This window comes from Anser brachyrhynchus, assembly GCF_964034855.1.
Source record: "Anser brachyrhynchus genome assembly, chromosome: 1".
NCBI classification, from domain to species: Eukaryota; Metazoa; Chordata; class Aves; order Anseriformes; family Anatidae; genus Anser; species Anser brachyrhynchus.
In genome coordinates, this window is record NC_137694.1 from 88877116 (window position 1) to 88891271 (window position 14156).

General features: G+C 34.5%; 1 protein-coding gene across 12 annotated transcripts in view; it reads left to right on the forward strand.

Annotated features, from left to right (window-relative positions):
- The window catches only part of DCAF6 (DDB1 and CUL4 associated factor 6), an 83371-nt gene that overhangs the window by 49944 nt on the left and 19271 nt on the right, over window positions 1–14156 (forward strand). For 4 of the 12 annotated variants that reach the window (XM_080586464.1, XM_080586465.1, XM_080586458.1 and 1 more), the window contains 4 exons: window positions 5884–5989; window positions 9811–9926; window positions 10716–10799; window positions 10975–11299. In XM_080586464.1, coding sequence (XP_080442590.1) covers window positions 5884–5989; window positions 9811–9926; window positions 10716–10799; window positions 10975–11299 — 631 coding nt within the window. Of the gene's footprint in view, window positions 1–172; window positions 233–5883; window positions 5990–9810; window positions 9954–10715; window positions 10800–10974; window positions 11300–14156 lie in introns of all 12 variants that reach the window. The other 8 variants (XM_080586456.1, XM_080586461.1, XM_080586466.1 and 5 more) reach the window with 3 other exon arrangements.

Consider the following 14156-nt stretch of genomic DNA (forward strand, 5'->3'; position numbering starts at 1 on the left):
TGCTTCTGTCATGCCTAGAAAATGCAATATGGCTGGCTGCTCATAAAGCAAACCCAAAGCTTCCTTATGTTGCTGCTTTTTATTTTTTATTTTAAACTAACATGTGATCGTGACATTGCTGTGCAGTTCTCTGCTGCTTATGTTTTAAGTTGAAATCTCATTTTTGTTTCAGATTCTCCTTCTTCTGTGGTTAACAAACAGCTTGGATCCATGTCACTTGATGAGCAACAGGGTGCGTGACAGGAAATGCGCTATACCCAGCCATAGTTGATTGCAATGCTTCTTTTTTAAAATTGCCTTTCATGATGATAAACAGTCCAAAATGCTGTTCATCTGCATAAAGTAGCATTCTGTAAGCAGATCTGCTGGAAACTCATTAATTATTTAATTCTCAATACCAGTATCAGAGTAAGGTTAATTGTTGTTTTCAAAAGCCATCCTATGCTCAATTCTAAATGCATTTGATGTAGGTACAATAAATGTCTTACGCAGTCTACAGACATTTAGATTTTTTTTTTTAAAATGTAAATCAAAATTTAATTCTTTAAGCAGTCTTTTTCTGGATGGTTCTTCTTCGATCAGAGTGCAACTGTCAGCATTGAAGTAACTTGTAATCATGTAATGCCAAAGTAGTTTATTTTATGCAAGAGATATATGCAGCATTGTTGTACTTCCACGGTTTGAGTAACTCAAGAGCATCTATAGCACTCACATGCATCTTACCTTTGTAATCCTTTGTCCTGTACCCCTTCTGCTAGACAAGTACTACTGTTTCTCTGTAGATTTCTCATGGGCTGGTGGTAGAAAGCAAGCTCGTGAGTTTTCCCTAGGCCCATTATTCATCAGTCTAACTTGTGAGCAGTGAACTAGGCCAAAGGACACCCTTTTCCAGCTGAGCCAACGTCATCTATGGTGAATATTTATGCCTGAATAATTAATAAATGATAGAGGGTAATTTAAAAATAGATTTCCATATACTCTACATTATGTTTACTTCCATATGAAAGCCTCAGTACAGCTTTAGTATCTCAAATATCAAAAAAGAGCTGGCTCTTTCCTCTTGTTTCATATTCTAAACTAGAATGCTGTTTTGAAGTCCCATTTCTGAAAGATGCTCTGTTTGGCAACTGTTGAGATATGTTTAATTTTAGGATGCCAGACCATGGGGGAAAAAAATCAAGCTGTGCTTTTTATTGACATAATAAATTCATGTTGTGGAACTACATTTTGCGATGAAATAGTTTTAAATCTAACTATGTACATTTGCTAGTTATTCATGGTTCAATAGTCAACACCACTATTCACGTTTAGCTGGAAAACTTTTTTTATTATGAGTGGCCAAATTATGCTCTCTTTTATGAACTCAGAAGAAGCATTATTTTATGGTAGTAGAATAAGCTAGAATTAACATATGTAGTCTATATTTTTATTGGAGTTCCTTCAACAGAAAAAAATTGGAAAAATAGTTATTGATAAAATAGCTTGTTTGTTGAGGTTGAGAATTAAACCCATACAACAACAAAAATAAAAGCAGAAGTTATGGTCCCAGAAATCAGTTCCCAAGTCTGCATCAGAGTCCTCTTCAAGCAGGATTGGTTGCCTTGAAAACTGGTTTGTCCAGTACTATTGTTAATTGCTTAGTTGTAATAGACTCTTCATTTTTTTTCTAATAATTTTTCCTGCATTAAGAAATAAGTTAAATTAATGTGAAGAGGTTTCTTCTTGTAAAAGAACTCTCTTTTAATATGGAAAAAAAAAATCCCAAAATGTATTTATCTGAATTGAGTTGGTAAACCTGTTGTCTGAAATTTTTAAGGTAATATTTTTCTTTTGTGGTGGTAAGGATCACCTGAACAGAGACAGTGTAAATTTTAGTTTCAAAAAATAAGAATTTGGAAACAGAAGTCATATATTAGGATATTTTTTCCTGAAAAAGAGAAAAGAAAAAAAAAACTTGCTGAGATCCAGGGTAGATTTTTGAAGTTAAACTGCATTATTTTCACTTGATACTTTTCTGAGATTTCTGTTCAAGTATAAGGGAGTTCTGTCAGTTCTTATTGTATAGAAATTCTTTATTGTTCTTACTCCTTTTTTCTTAATTTTGTACTGAATTAGTTGGCTTTCTGTTGGACCAGTCTCTTGTTGGCATTTATGTTTTATAACTGTTTCTGGGTTTAAATATCTTTTGATACTTACTACAAAAATATATTTACAATGCCATGTTTCTGACATTCCAGCAGAAGCTGTAAGTTCTTCCCATCTGTACAAAATAGGTTTCGAATGGATTGTAATGATCAACGCTGGAGGTTTAGTTTGACTGTGATTGTAATAATGAAGGGTGACTCTAAGAGTTGTTCCAGTGCAAAGGCAATAGTATGTCTTCTAGGAACTTCCTGAATTGATATGAGTAGAGGGAACCTGAAGGCAGAGCACTAGTTTGGTAACTTTGAAGTGCAAATGAGTATATGCATGCCATACCATATTAATGCTTCTTCCTACATAGACAGATGCCGTATTGAGCGGTGATATTTGTAGGTATTTGCACGTTAGTTCTAGGTTTTATGGGACATCAACATGACGGTGTGATGTCCATGCCAGATTGTTCAGTGCCACTTGACAGATATGTGAGCTGGCTCTGAACAAGCAGGTGTGTCAACTACAGCACAGTTAATTCTTCATTTCTTTGTACCTTAAGTCCTGGAAAATGTCAGCATGTGTTGTGTCCCAGCTGATTGGCTCTACCTCAGACAGACAAATTTCTTGGGCATTGGTATGCCTACAGAGCTTTCCAGATCCAAAAATCTTCAGCTTATACCTGCAGAGCTCACTTTAGAACTGTGCCTCTTGCATGGTACAGCATGCTACTGTACTGCTTTGTTCTGTAAAACACAGTACAAAGTGTAATTAGAAGGGGAATCAACCAGACAAAGAAATTGTAGAATGTACAAAGAATGTACAAAGCTTATTGTCTTATGAGGAGATCATGATTAGTGCTGGATGGGAATTATTTTGGAAGTTTTTAATGAAAAGACATCTGTCTTCTTCACATGTGTTTATTAATGTATCAGTGAAGAGGCCAGCATTTGAGATGTGGGAATCAAGCTTAAAGTTCCTTATAATGTTAGTTTAGCTAGATAATATAGTCTAGAAACCTGTCTTTATGCTCTTACCAGTTCATAGGTAAGAATCCAAATCTTTGTGAAGTTACACTTGCACAGGTTCATTTTCTAAGAGAAAAAAGCATGGGGCGTTGCCTTCAGTTTTTATTTTTCATAAGGTTATGAATGAAATTTGGTCTTCAGTTGTAAGGGTTGATGTTAAAAAGTACCTTCCTCATATAGGACCCTTGAGAATAGACTGTTTCGTGGGAGAATGTCTTCTATGACAGGACTGAATATGAAATAAGACTAAGTTGTTGATAGTATCTTTAAAGTATAATGTATTTGGCTGTAAAATCGAAGTTAAGTTTCAAGGTATTTTTGAGGAATATGAAATAGAGCTTAGTAAGGTGTTGACATGCTATAGCTTTCTGTTGGAGCAGTTTTTACTTCACTAGGATTTGTAAGTAGATTAATAGTTTTAGGAATAGCTGGCCCCTAAATCACAGAAGCTATGCAACTTTTCTTCTTCCTTTCCCTGTTAGGCTCTCAATGTGAAATAGATTTGGTCTGATGAGATTAAGCTTTTAAAAGAGAACATTGCTTTCTTCTGATCTATTCAGTCTTTGGCAGTCACTCTGTGCTTGAAAACAGAATTCACAACTTCTGGATTTTTATGTGGCTTTTCTAAAAGGTTGTTCAATTTTGCACTAGGCAAAGCTTATTAGCCTTTTCCACATACACACCCATTCAGCTTCCCATTAGCAGTGAGCTTAGTATAATTTAGTTGAACTACACAACTAATTCTCTCCAGTTTATTATCACATTCCTGTCTGATCTTTTAAAGTTTCTTGTTCCTATTAGTGTCAATTTCATGTCCTAAAGACAGATTAAAGAAGAAACTGACCCAATCCAAATCATAGCTCATTTTTGTAGGTACAAGAAAAAATGATTACACAGTATGGTTTAAGAGCTGTCTTTCTCCAGGAATTTATAAAAGTCATTTCTCAGTTATTTCTGTAAGCATATGAGCAAAGAGGGCAATTCTTCCAATATTTTGAGTCTGAATAAATACAGGCATTGCTTCCATAGTAAGTCAGAAGACAGTCTTTCAGCATCCTGCTTTAGTTTTTTTAAGACAGGATTTTAAGACAGGAAAGCACTCTTACGAGTTCATAAGCATTCAATTAGATTCATTATAGTTTAATGATATTCAGTTACTTTGGTAATATTAACTAGTTTTGTGATGAAGCAAATGTTGCATAGTAGCATCAGGTTATAGCATTACCATTGTTTGATGGCTGTCTTGGACTATTCAAGGTGGTAAATTGTCTGTCTTCTAATTATCTGAGTTCCTGATTTAAAGATATGTCTTGACTCTACCTGTGACAAAGAAGATAATCCCTCAACTATGTTATCTTTTACTCTAATAGTGTCCAGCTACTGATAACATATGCAGTATCCTGGAACAATCAGTATTTGTACTTGTTTAGGAAGGGATGCCCAAATATCAATGCTCTTTCACATAAAAGATTCTCTTCAGAATAGAAATACATAGTTAAAGTTCTTCAGAGCACTGATTACTGCTCTGTGACACTTTGAGTGGATTTCTCTCGCCAGCAGTTCACAAATGAGCATTAATTGTTAGGTTAAATTCTTATGTGCTGTTTCATGGTTCCTACAAGTTAATCGTGTTTGTTTTTGTTTTTCTTTTTAAAATAAATATCCTGTGGCAATATTGAAGCCATTGCTGTTCTGCATGGGGAATTTGTATGCTTGTGCTTATTCAGTGTTAGCTTTCAGTTGTTGCTTACCCAAAGATGATCTGAAGTTTTTACTTTATTATAAGTGCCAGTCTGCAAGTACTGTAGGTATACTTTTAGTCAAATTTCTGTACTCTATAAAACAAAGAAAATTTGATAAGCTTTTGTCCAAACAGTCCTGAAATAAAAAGCTCAGGTTTTGTGCAAAGAGAAATTATGTAGGTTACTTTCAGGTCGTTTGAGTGGTGCCTAATACTAAGCAAACTCTATCATCTGAATTTTGAGAGAATGGCACCTCTGTAGTGAGGCTTGATATGATGGGACTTTACGTTAACTTTTTAGTGTTGCCCACGGCCAGCCTAAGCATTAATGGAAATTGGGCCATGCATGTAGGTAGTGTGACTGGATTTTATTCAAGGTCAATGTTATTTAGCAGTTCCGTTTTGAAAGTGCCCACTGAACAGTCCTCCAAACTATATATTCAGCTGAAGTTTGCTAGAGTTGCAATGGTTTTCAATGTGATTGACTTCTTTTGCTTTTGGATGTCATGAATATTTACAGCTTAGAGTTATTGTAATGTGATATATTATAGCTCGTCATCTTTCTTCATGTGTATTTACATGAGACAGAGAGGATTGAACACCCCTTCTAAAGCACTGTATGTTCTTATTAAGATACTTGATAGAAAAGAGATCTGCTCATGAAGGATCATATTGTGTATACACATACTTAGCTGACAATTTTATTCACCTGCATGTTGAAGGGTAGCATTTTCTTTGTTTGCTCTTGTAAATACAAATAATTTTAGGCTATTGTTAAAGCATTGCAAAGTATAAATTTGGTGTGTTTTCTTTGAAACTTCTTAACTTTTTGCTTGGGCTGTAACCAATCTTACATAGATGTTGTACATGTTACTATCATATTTGACCTTTTATAAGATAATTAAATGGATTTTCAGAAATATAACATCTTTATGTACATTGCTGTTGCTCATCCAAACTTTATCAACCCCATGTTTACAGAGAGCGACAAGCCACGAACGGGAACAGGTGAACCAGTTTTAAGTTTGCACTACAGTACAGAAGGAACAACTACGAGCACAATAAAACTGGACTTCACTGATGAGTGGTAAGACAATTTTGCTTTTGACTTGTTAATGACAACTGTATTTCACTGACACTGATCTAGCATAGATGCAAATAGTTTTTCCATATGATATATGTATGTTTTCCAGTAGGTATATATGCAATTTGAAATGGCTGGAGTCTTTAGCGCATATAGAATGTAAACGACAGTCATACTTTGATGTGGAATTTATGCAAGAGTTTGTTTATGATATTTTGCTATAGGTTTCCCACTATGTTAACATTAAAAAGACTTACCTATTGCCATCAAAACTGAGAATCATTTTCACATCCACTAATCTTATTAAAGCAAGGTAGTACGGTGATGGAAAGGTCGTCCAGAAGTTAGCAATCAAGTTTTGATTCTCTGCTTTACCAGACTTCTTATACAGTATTCAGCAAGTAAGTGTTTCTGTGGCACAGTTCCTGAGTTGTAAAACAATGGAGTTATTATTTCTGTGATTGAGGAGTGTTGATGAATATGCATTCATCAAGGTAATTCGTATAGTTAAAATATCAACTTCATGGATTGCTAAGATATTACAGTGATGGCATCCTTTTTAAATAATAAAGAAACCCATACTGTCTAACTGGCCTGACTTACTTGGTTTTGTATGGATGTCTATCATTAGAACATCTCAGTACCTACCAAAACAACCACAGTCCTTATTTCATCTCCTCTTAATTCTATTCCTTTACCCATGTTTTTAAAATTATTGTAAGGAAAGTAAATAAAAATGCTCACTAGCATTTCTTACTTAGAGAAAAAAAAAGCAACAAAACATAAAAATAAATGTTTATAGCTACTCTTAAATGCTATGGCTTTAAACATAAAATAAATATGGACAATTCTGTCCATAGCAGTTTGAAAAGTTCAAACAGTGATCTGTGTGCTTTCACAGCATGAACACTTTGTCTATAATGAACTTGAAATATTGCAACAGTTCTGTTAGAGCAGTCTCTCAGACTGTATTTCTATTTAGAGTCCAAATCTAGCAAGCTTTGAAAGAATTACTTTTGTTGTAATGCTTTTAAATAATTCTGTGTTTAGATTTGTCATCATTTTTGTTTACTATTTTTAGGATAGGCTCTTTTTCCAAGAGGAACAGAGCGTTAACAAATGTTTTGTATGTTTTTTCTTGATAGTGTTTTTTATTATAATGAAGTACTAGCTATCACTGCATCACAGAAAACAGTTTTTTTAAACATCATCAACATTTTGTTTGTGTTTATTTTTAATATAAAATTTGAAAAATGAATTTTATACTTCAAACACCTAATGATTTTGAAGACAGCAAATTTCAATGAACTGCTGCATCAAAACCAATATTAAGAAAAAGTAGTGTGTACAGGAGATGGAGATGAGGGACAGGAAAACTACTCATTACAAAAATATGTAATTGAAGAATTAAAGGCTAAGTGAAAACTACTAAACCTTAACTTCGGTTAAACTTTTCAAAGAGTAATAAAACAGATGGGATAAAGGTCTTTTAATGATTTAATCTTATTGAAGCAAGGGTGGAATGGCAGTTAAGAAATACTGAGAGTAAGTAAAAAGTAAATAAATACTGTATATTATTTACTAGTAAAGTTGAGTATGTTGATGAAAAGGTCACAGGAGCTGGATGCAACTCAAGTGAAAGTAGGAGTTGGAATTTAATTCAGGAAAATTGGAGGTTCTTCATCTAAGAAATTTGGAAAAAGAAAATGGTACTTACATTGTGTCTTATAGCTAGTATTTTAACAAATCTCTTGCACCAACAGTTAACACCATGTGAATGAGAAAGAAACATCAAATATAGTGTCAAAGGAGAATGAAGGGCTAAACATCATGATCTGTTAAGATTAATGATATCAATATTGAAGGCTGTAGAACAGTCCTGTTAAAAAGGCATTAAAAGAAGCAGTACATGGGAAATGAACCAAAATTATGGGAACTGGAATTTGCAGGATGCAGTACTGTTTTCCAACAGAATAATGGGTTCTAGAACCATAAATGGTGTACTATTGAGAGCCTGTCTGGACTTCCAAGAACGTATTTGATGTTTTGCTGTGTTGAACTTCTGTTCAAGGTGTGGTAGGTAAATTAATAAAGAAACTGCATGTAAGAGTGAGCTGACTTAATGGAGCTTTTGCAGTGGGTTGTGTTAAGAGGAAGTGTTTCCTAGTGTGACGAAACTGCAAGGCACTGTCAGTCCAGAGGCTAAATAAAAACCCGTGTGGAATGAAATAGTAGAGGTAGGGTGAAATCCTGTGTAAAAAATAAATAAATAAAAATCATGCAGTTGAGGACAAGTAACAGAAACATGATCTAGAATTTGGGAGTGCCGTGAGAATGAAATAGAGGGCCTTCCGAAACTTGGGGAAACAGAAAACTTGCTATGGAAGCAGGTAGTAAGGCTTAATTAATGTAAAGGAAGCATAGGGTGTTGTTTTATTCTCTACAAAACACCCTCTACACCTCTGCTGGTGTGAAAAATACCACTGAAGTAAAAATTAAAGCAGAGTAATAGGTGAGTGTAAATTCACTGAAAAGTAGATTTCTAAGAGTAAAAAAATAAAACAAAAATCTTAATCACTTCTATGGTGGAGTGTGATTACATTCATAAAAGTGGTTATATCATATGAGGCATGACTTAGAAAAAAAACTCAGCTTGGTATCCAAAAGGTCCCTTCCTGTCTGTCCAAAAACAATGCTGAAAAATACGGATTTAGAAGAAGTAATGCAAGGGCTAAGAAAAATTTTCCGCATACTTCAAATCCAGTACAACAGTAAATTGACTATGGCTTATCAAGATGAGTAAAAACTTTCATATTTAATGTAAAAAATAAAAACATTGAAGCCTAGGTTAGATTCTCAAGAATCTAGGCAAAGCATGATTCGTGCTGCTTCTAACAATGTAACTTGTAGAATAGTTTAGTACTAATGTACACAGGTAAGAAAATACTTGTCTACGTTCTCAAGAATCATGCTTATAACTCTTATAACTCATCTTTGTATCTGTTTTTGTCTAGTGAATTGCCTCACTTTTAGAGGCCAAAATGAAGATGAGGACAGGGAAAGAATAAGAGAGATCAGGAAAAAGGCTTTTCATTTTCTAAAATAAGGTGTTTTTTAGGGAGTCCAAAAACATTAGTTTTGACAATATTTGCAAAAACAGTGTTATGTTTCCTGAGGAATTTTTCTCTGAAAGAAAAACTTGTGCTCAACAGTAATTATCTAATCTAAAGTACCAGCTTAGAGTAAACCTTGAAAAATAACAAAACGTTGAGGACTAAAAGCCAACATCAGAAGTCCGTGGCTCAGAAGGTAGCGAAACAATAGTTAACAGTGAAGAAAATAGAAAATGTTATCTAAAGTAGTTTTTGAATTAGATGTGAGAAGAGCATGTATGTAATTAGTGCTCAGTTGACAGCTTGTAATACCCCTAATAAGGTCTCTTTTCTGATCATTTATATGTACCGAAACTGTGTAAATAATGAAAGAGAGAAAATCCTGTTGAGTTCTCACAGAGAAATGTGATAAGCAATAAGGAAATCCTTTATCCTTTATTCTTCAAAAAACAAACTAGTGTGTGCATGTGTGTGGAAGGAGAGAACAATAGGGTTGAGTAATGCAGAGGAAGACTCTGGAATGAGTGACAATGGACATAAGAGAAAATTTTGAAATTACTGTGAAGGTTGTTAGTTGCCAGTGAGACTGCAGTGAGAAAGATGATGAAGGCTGTGCTCTTGCATTGATTTTCTTATTAATTTACATTATTTCTAAGTTTTGTGGGGATTTGGTTTGTTTATTTTTTTGTTTTTTACGTGTTACATTGCCAGGAGCAGCACAAATTCAAGCTCTAGAGGGAGTGGAAGTCATTGCAAAACTGAAGGCCAAGAAGATTCTGTAAAAACAAAAGCCTCAGAAGAGTCAGGACCTGAAGATGAAGAAACAAGTAAGATACATCATTACTTCTGTAATGGTAAGGTAAAAATTCTGCTCTCATATGTTCATGACTACCACTGAACACAATGGGAGTCTCATACACATGCATGTGAAGGCAGAATATAGCCATAAGAGAACATGGTTTGGTTTGTTTTCCTTTCGTTTTGGAAGGAAAAAGATACTGACCTGAGATAGATGCAAATAAACGTAAACAAAATTAGCTTTTCTGGTTCTTAGTTCTAAAACCCTCATTCTTTTTTCTTAAGGGCATTTTGGCCCTAATTTTTATTGAAAAATAGTAGCACTTCTGTTTGCAGTCATAATGAGTGCTAAGTATTTTGTTATGTGAGGATGTCTTGCAGCAATTCATTGCTAAAAGGGCAGTCAAGTCAAATTACTGGTTCTAGTGAATTGTGGGTTGTTTTTTTTAAATCTCTTTTAATGGAGGGATAACTTAATTTCTGTCTTCAAGAATAATAGCTTTCAGTAAGTGATCTTTTTGTTTCAAGACTCCTAGTGCTATTTTTGCAGCTAAATTCTCATCCATAGGATATAAATTTATTAAGGAACAAGATACACTTTTTTCTTTGTTAATGTATTGACCTGAGCAACTAGATAGTTTTTTATATACTGACTTTCATGTGATTAGTATCCAAAAATTCAGTAAAGTGAGATGTAGAATGTGGAGGGCATTGTTTTGATTGGTTTGATCTAGGACTGCTAGTACTATGTAGATTTTCTTACACTATAGATGCATATCTAAGTGAAATCATGCAATTAATATTAAGTTGTTATTCAGGAGTTCCTGATGAATCTCACAAGGAAGACACAAGTAATGAAGAATTGAAAACTACAGATGAAACTATAGAGACGACAGGAGCAAGTATGTGTCTGTACTCTTTTCAGTATTGTTATATGAAGAAGTAGGGAATGGAAACCTAAATTTCTAATATAAACTCAATATGTATAATTTAATTCCTATGACCATTTATAATGTCTTCTAAAATAAGCAATAATAATTGATGAAGTGGATTATTTTCACTAATATTTTCTATTAGCTGTATCAGATCAACCTGTTACTGAGCATCCTGGAATCCAACCAGAAGAAAATAGCCCCAGTGTTGACACTGGCTCCAGAAATATAGAGGAAGAAACCTCTTGTGAAAAAAGTGCACATCAAGATGTTTCAAGTCAGCAAAGTACTGAATCCACTGCCAACTTGCTTGCTGCAAACGATGAACCTCAGTCACACCCAGAATCCTCAGGGCTTGCAACTCCAGAAGAGTCCTCTACCAGGACCTCAGCTCTTCAGGAAACTGATGATAGTGATGATGATCCTGTTCTGATCCCAGGGGCAAGATATCGAGGAGGACCAGGACACAGGTTAGAGGAGTATTTGTCTCTGTTACTGCTTGGCAAAATGCCTTTTTTTTTTTTTTTTGAGTGGAAATACTAGAGGCCAGTGCTTTATGTACTTATCACACAGTATCACAGATTTCTAGGTTGGAAGAGACCTCAAGATCATCGAGTCCAACCTCCGACCTAACACTAAGTACTCCACTAAACCATATCGCTAAATTAAATTATTGCTTAATTAAAGAAGTTGTTCTTTTGACAGCTAGACAAGCTTAATGACTGAGTTTTATTTTGCCTATATATAAGATATGTATAGCTGTATTTTCCCTCCTAGCCAGGCAAGCTCCCACGGACCTAATACCTGCTTTTGCTTATTTTGTGCCTGCTGAGCACCCCAAGGCTAAACATTTGCAGTTCATTTTTGAATATTCTCACTCAAGTCATAATTATCAAAAGCTCATAAAATTGCATATAGGGCACAGGGGCCTAAATTTTCTCTTTAAACTGTATTTTGCATATTCTGTCTTTGACAAAGCAAGAGCTATTCTCTGTTGTTGTTCATTAATGTTTTGTTTTTCTGTATTACATACATTAAGACTTATGTGATCAATCATTCTTTTTATTATCTGAAGGAGAAACTCTGTAATCCTTTCTCTCAGTTATTGAATATCTATGTATAGCAGTCCAAAAAAAAAGGTAGTTTACTAAAGGTTGTCATCACTAATAAAAGGTGCATTTGGTACACTTTGTATATTTTTTCAGTGTAAAATGTAGACATATGTTCATTATTGTTTGATCATTCAGTAAACGTAGCCTCCAGTTCAGTATTGCTGTTTTTAATACTTTTGTTCACTAAATTCAGTTGTTGGACTTTTTAAAAGTTATAGTAATTATTTAAGCAACCTCATTATTGCTAGAGTTAAGAAAATATCTTTCACATATTTCAGATGTTTATGTAACCCATTGTCAGGTGCCTTAGCTTTACTCCTGTCCTCTTCAAAGGCAGTGTTCTCTTGCTATTAATTTCTTATGCTAGCAATGCAAATTCTTTACTGGAAGCATTACAATATGTTTTCATTAGGCAATCAGAAGAAATTTAATAATTGAGTATAGAAGAAGTTTTAAATAATTTGCAGTTTAAAAAAAAATACAATTATAAGCCACCGCATTGTTAGCAGTGACAAAAAGGCCGGTGGTTTCTTATTACACAGCATAAATAATTCTGCTCACTAAATGATATTTTTTATGAAAAAGTCATCTTGTACAGGTTCTGTCTGAATCCATTAATTGTCCAAGCAGTAGTAAGTAGACTTTAATTGCAGGTATATATCTAATGGCTGAAATAGTTTCTACTGCAAAGCCAATGTTCGTTGTGTGGCTGAAGCGGTCAAAGAGCAAGCTGTGAAAAGCTCTGCAATTTTAATCCCATTTCTGCTTTCAAGTAGGATTCTTAGCTTCTCTTCATGCACTTTGTTGTCTCTATTATGTAATAATTCTTGGAGTAATGTAATAAGAATGACAATTCTTGGTATCATATAGCCTCGCCCACTAGCTTCCCACTAGTGTGGAAATCTTAAATGAAGTTGTACTTTTGTCTGGCACTGTTTTTCTCCTCCTTTGCATATAGTAAGATTTCTTCCTGTAGGAGTTTAAATCAGTCATATAAGAAAAATCATTCAACTAAATTAATAATGCAGTTAAAATTCTTTATGCAGCCCCCTCCTTCCTTATTCTTCCCCCAGATAAAATCTGACAAAAGCTTCTGTTTAGTCAGTACTGGTTTAGCATTGCTTCCATGCTTTCATTACTCAGGTTTAATGCCTGACCACATCATTTTGTTGTCGTCTTTGTTTGTGCAAGTAGTGAAATTTAATTTCAAGTGACTCAGATATATGTTTACTTTTTTTCCTCCTATTCTTCTGGTTTCAGGCATTTCTAAATGCCCACTGATATACTGAAGAAAAGTGAGACCAGCTATGCGTGCCCAAAGCAATTTGGACTTCCAGAGAGAAAAAGCAGGCATTGGTGGTCTTGAAGGCTAGCTATAAGCCATCTTAGTATATATATACCTCATGAAAAGGAGTGAAAGGAACTGGAAGTCCTCTCTACTGTTAAGACAGATGATACAATCTATAATCTTTTTCAGAAACTGACCAAATTTCCATAAAATCCCCCCAGCACCTTAGCAAGTGGGAAGTTCCGTTTAAACATTCCTATAGTTAGTCATTTTGGTTTGTGCTAACATCGTACTTTGATTGAAATAATAGTTTTTCGATGCCCAATGCTTATCATTTGAATGATGGTCATGCTGTTCATTATCAGCTTTTATTTTGCTAGCGTGCTGAGATTTTCTGTACTCTTAGCAGTAAAAACTTGTGGTGTTCTTCCACTATCCTACTGGTTCCTACCTTTGCTCTTCCTAGTTCTACTTTCTTGAAGCTGGAGACCAGAATTATGCACACTGTGCTGTTTGGATTTTGCTAGGAATAATAGTATGATTGCTCTTTGTCTAGACAAAATTCTCAGAAGCACCAATAGTTACATCCCTTCCCTCTCTCACCTATGGCTGTCTCATAGTAGTGGCTTTTGCTGAGACATAAGATCAGTCAAATTACTGAACTCTTTCCTACTTCCTCATTTCCAGCTAATGTGTTCCCATCTTTCACCAGAAGGAAGCATGGAAGTACATAACCATCAATTTTATACTACTGAATTTATTCCCAGCTCTTTTTCCCAAGGTCCTAAAGTCCCCTCTATATTCATAAAATTAACAAACTTTGTGTCTTCAATGCACAGCATGAGTACGTTCCTACATTTTGCTCAAAGATCATTAGCAATATATTAAATAAAATTGCCTGTAAGACTGGTGCTTAACTCTACCAGA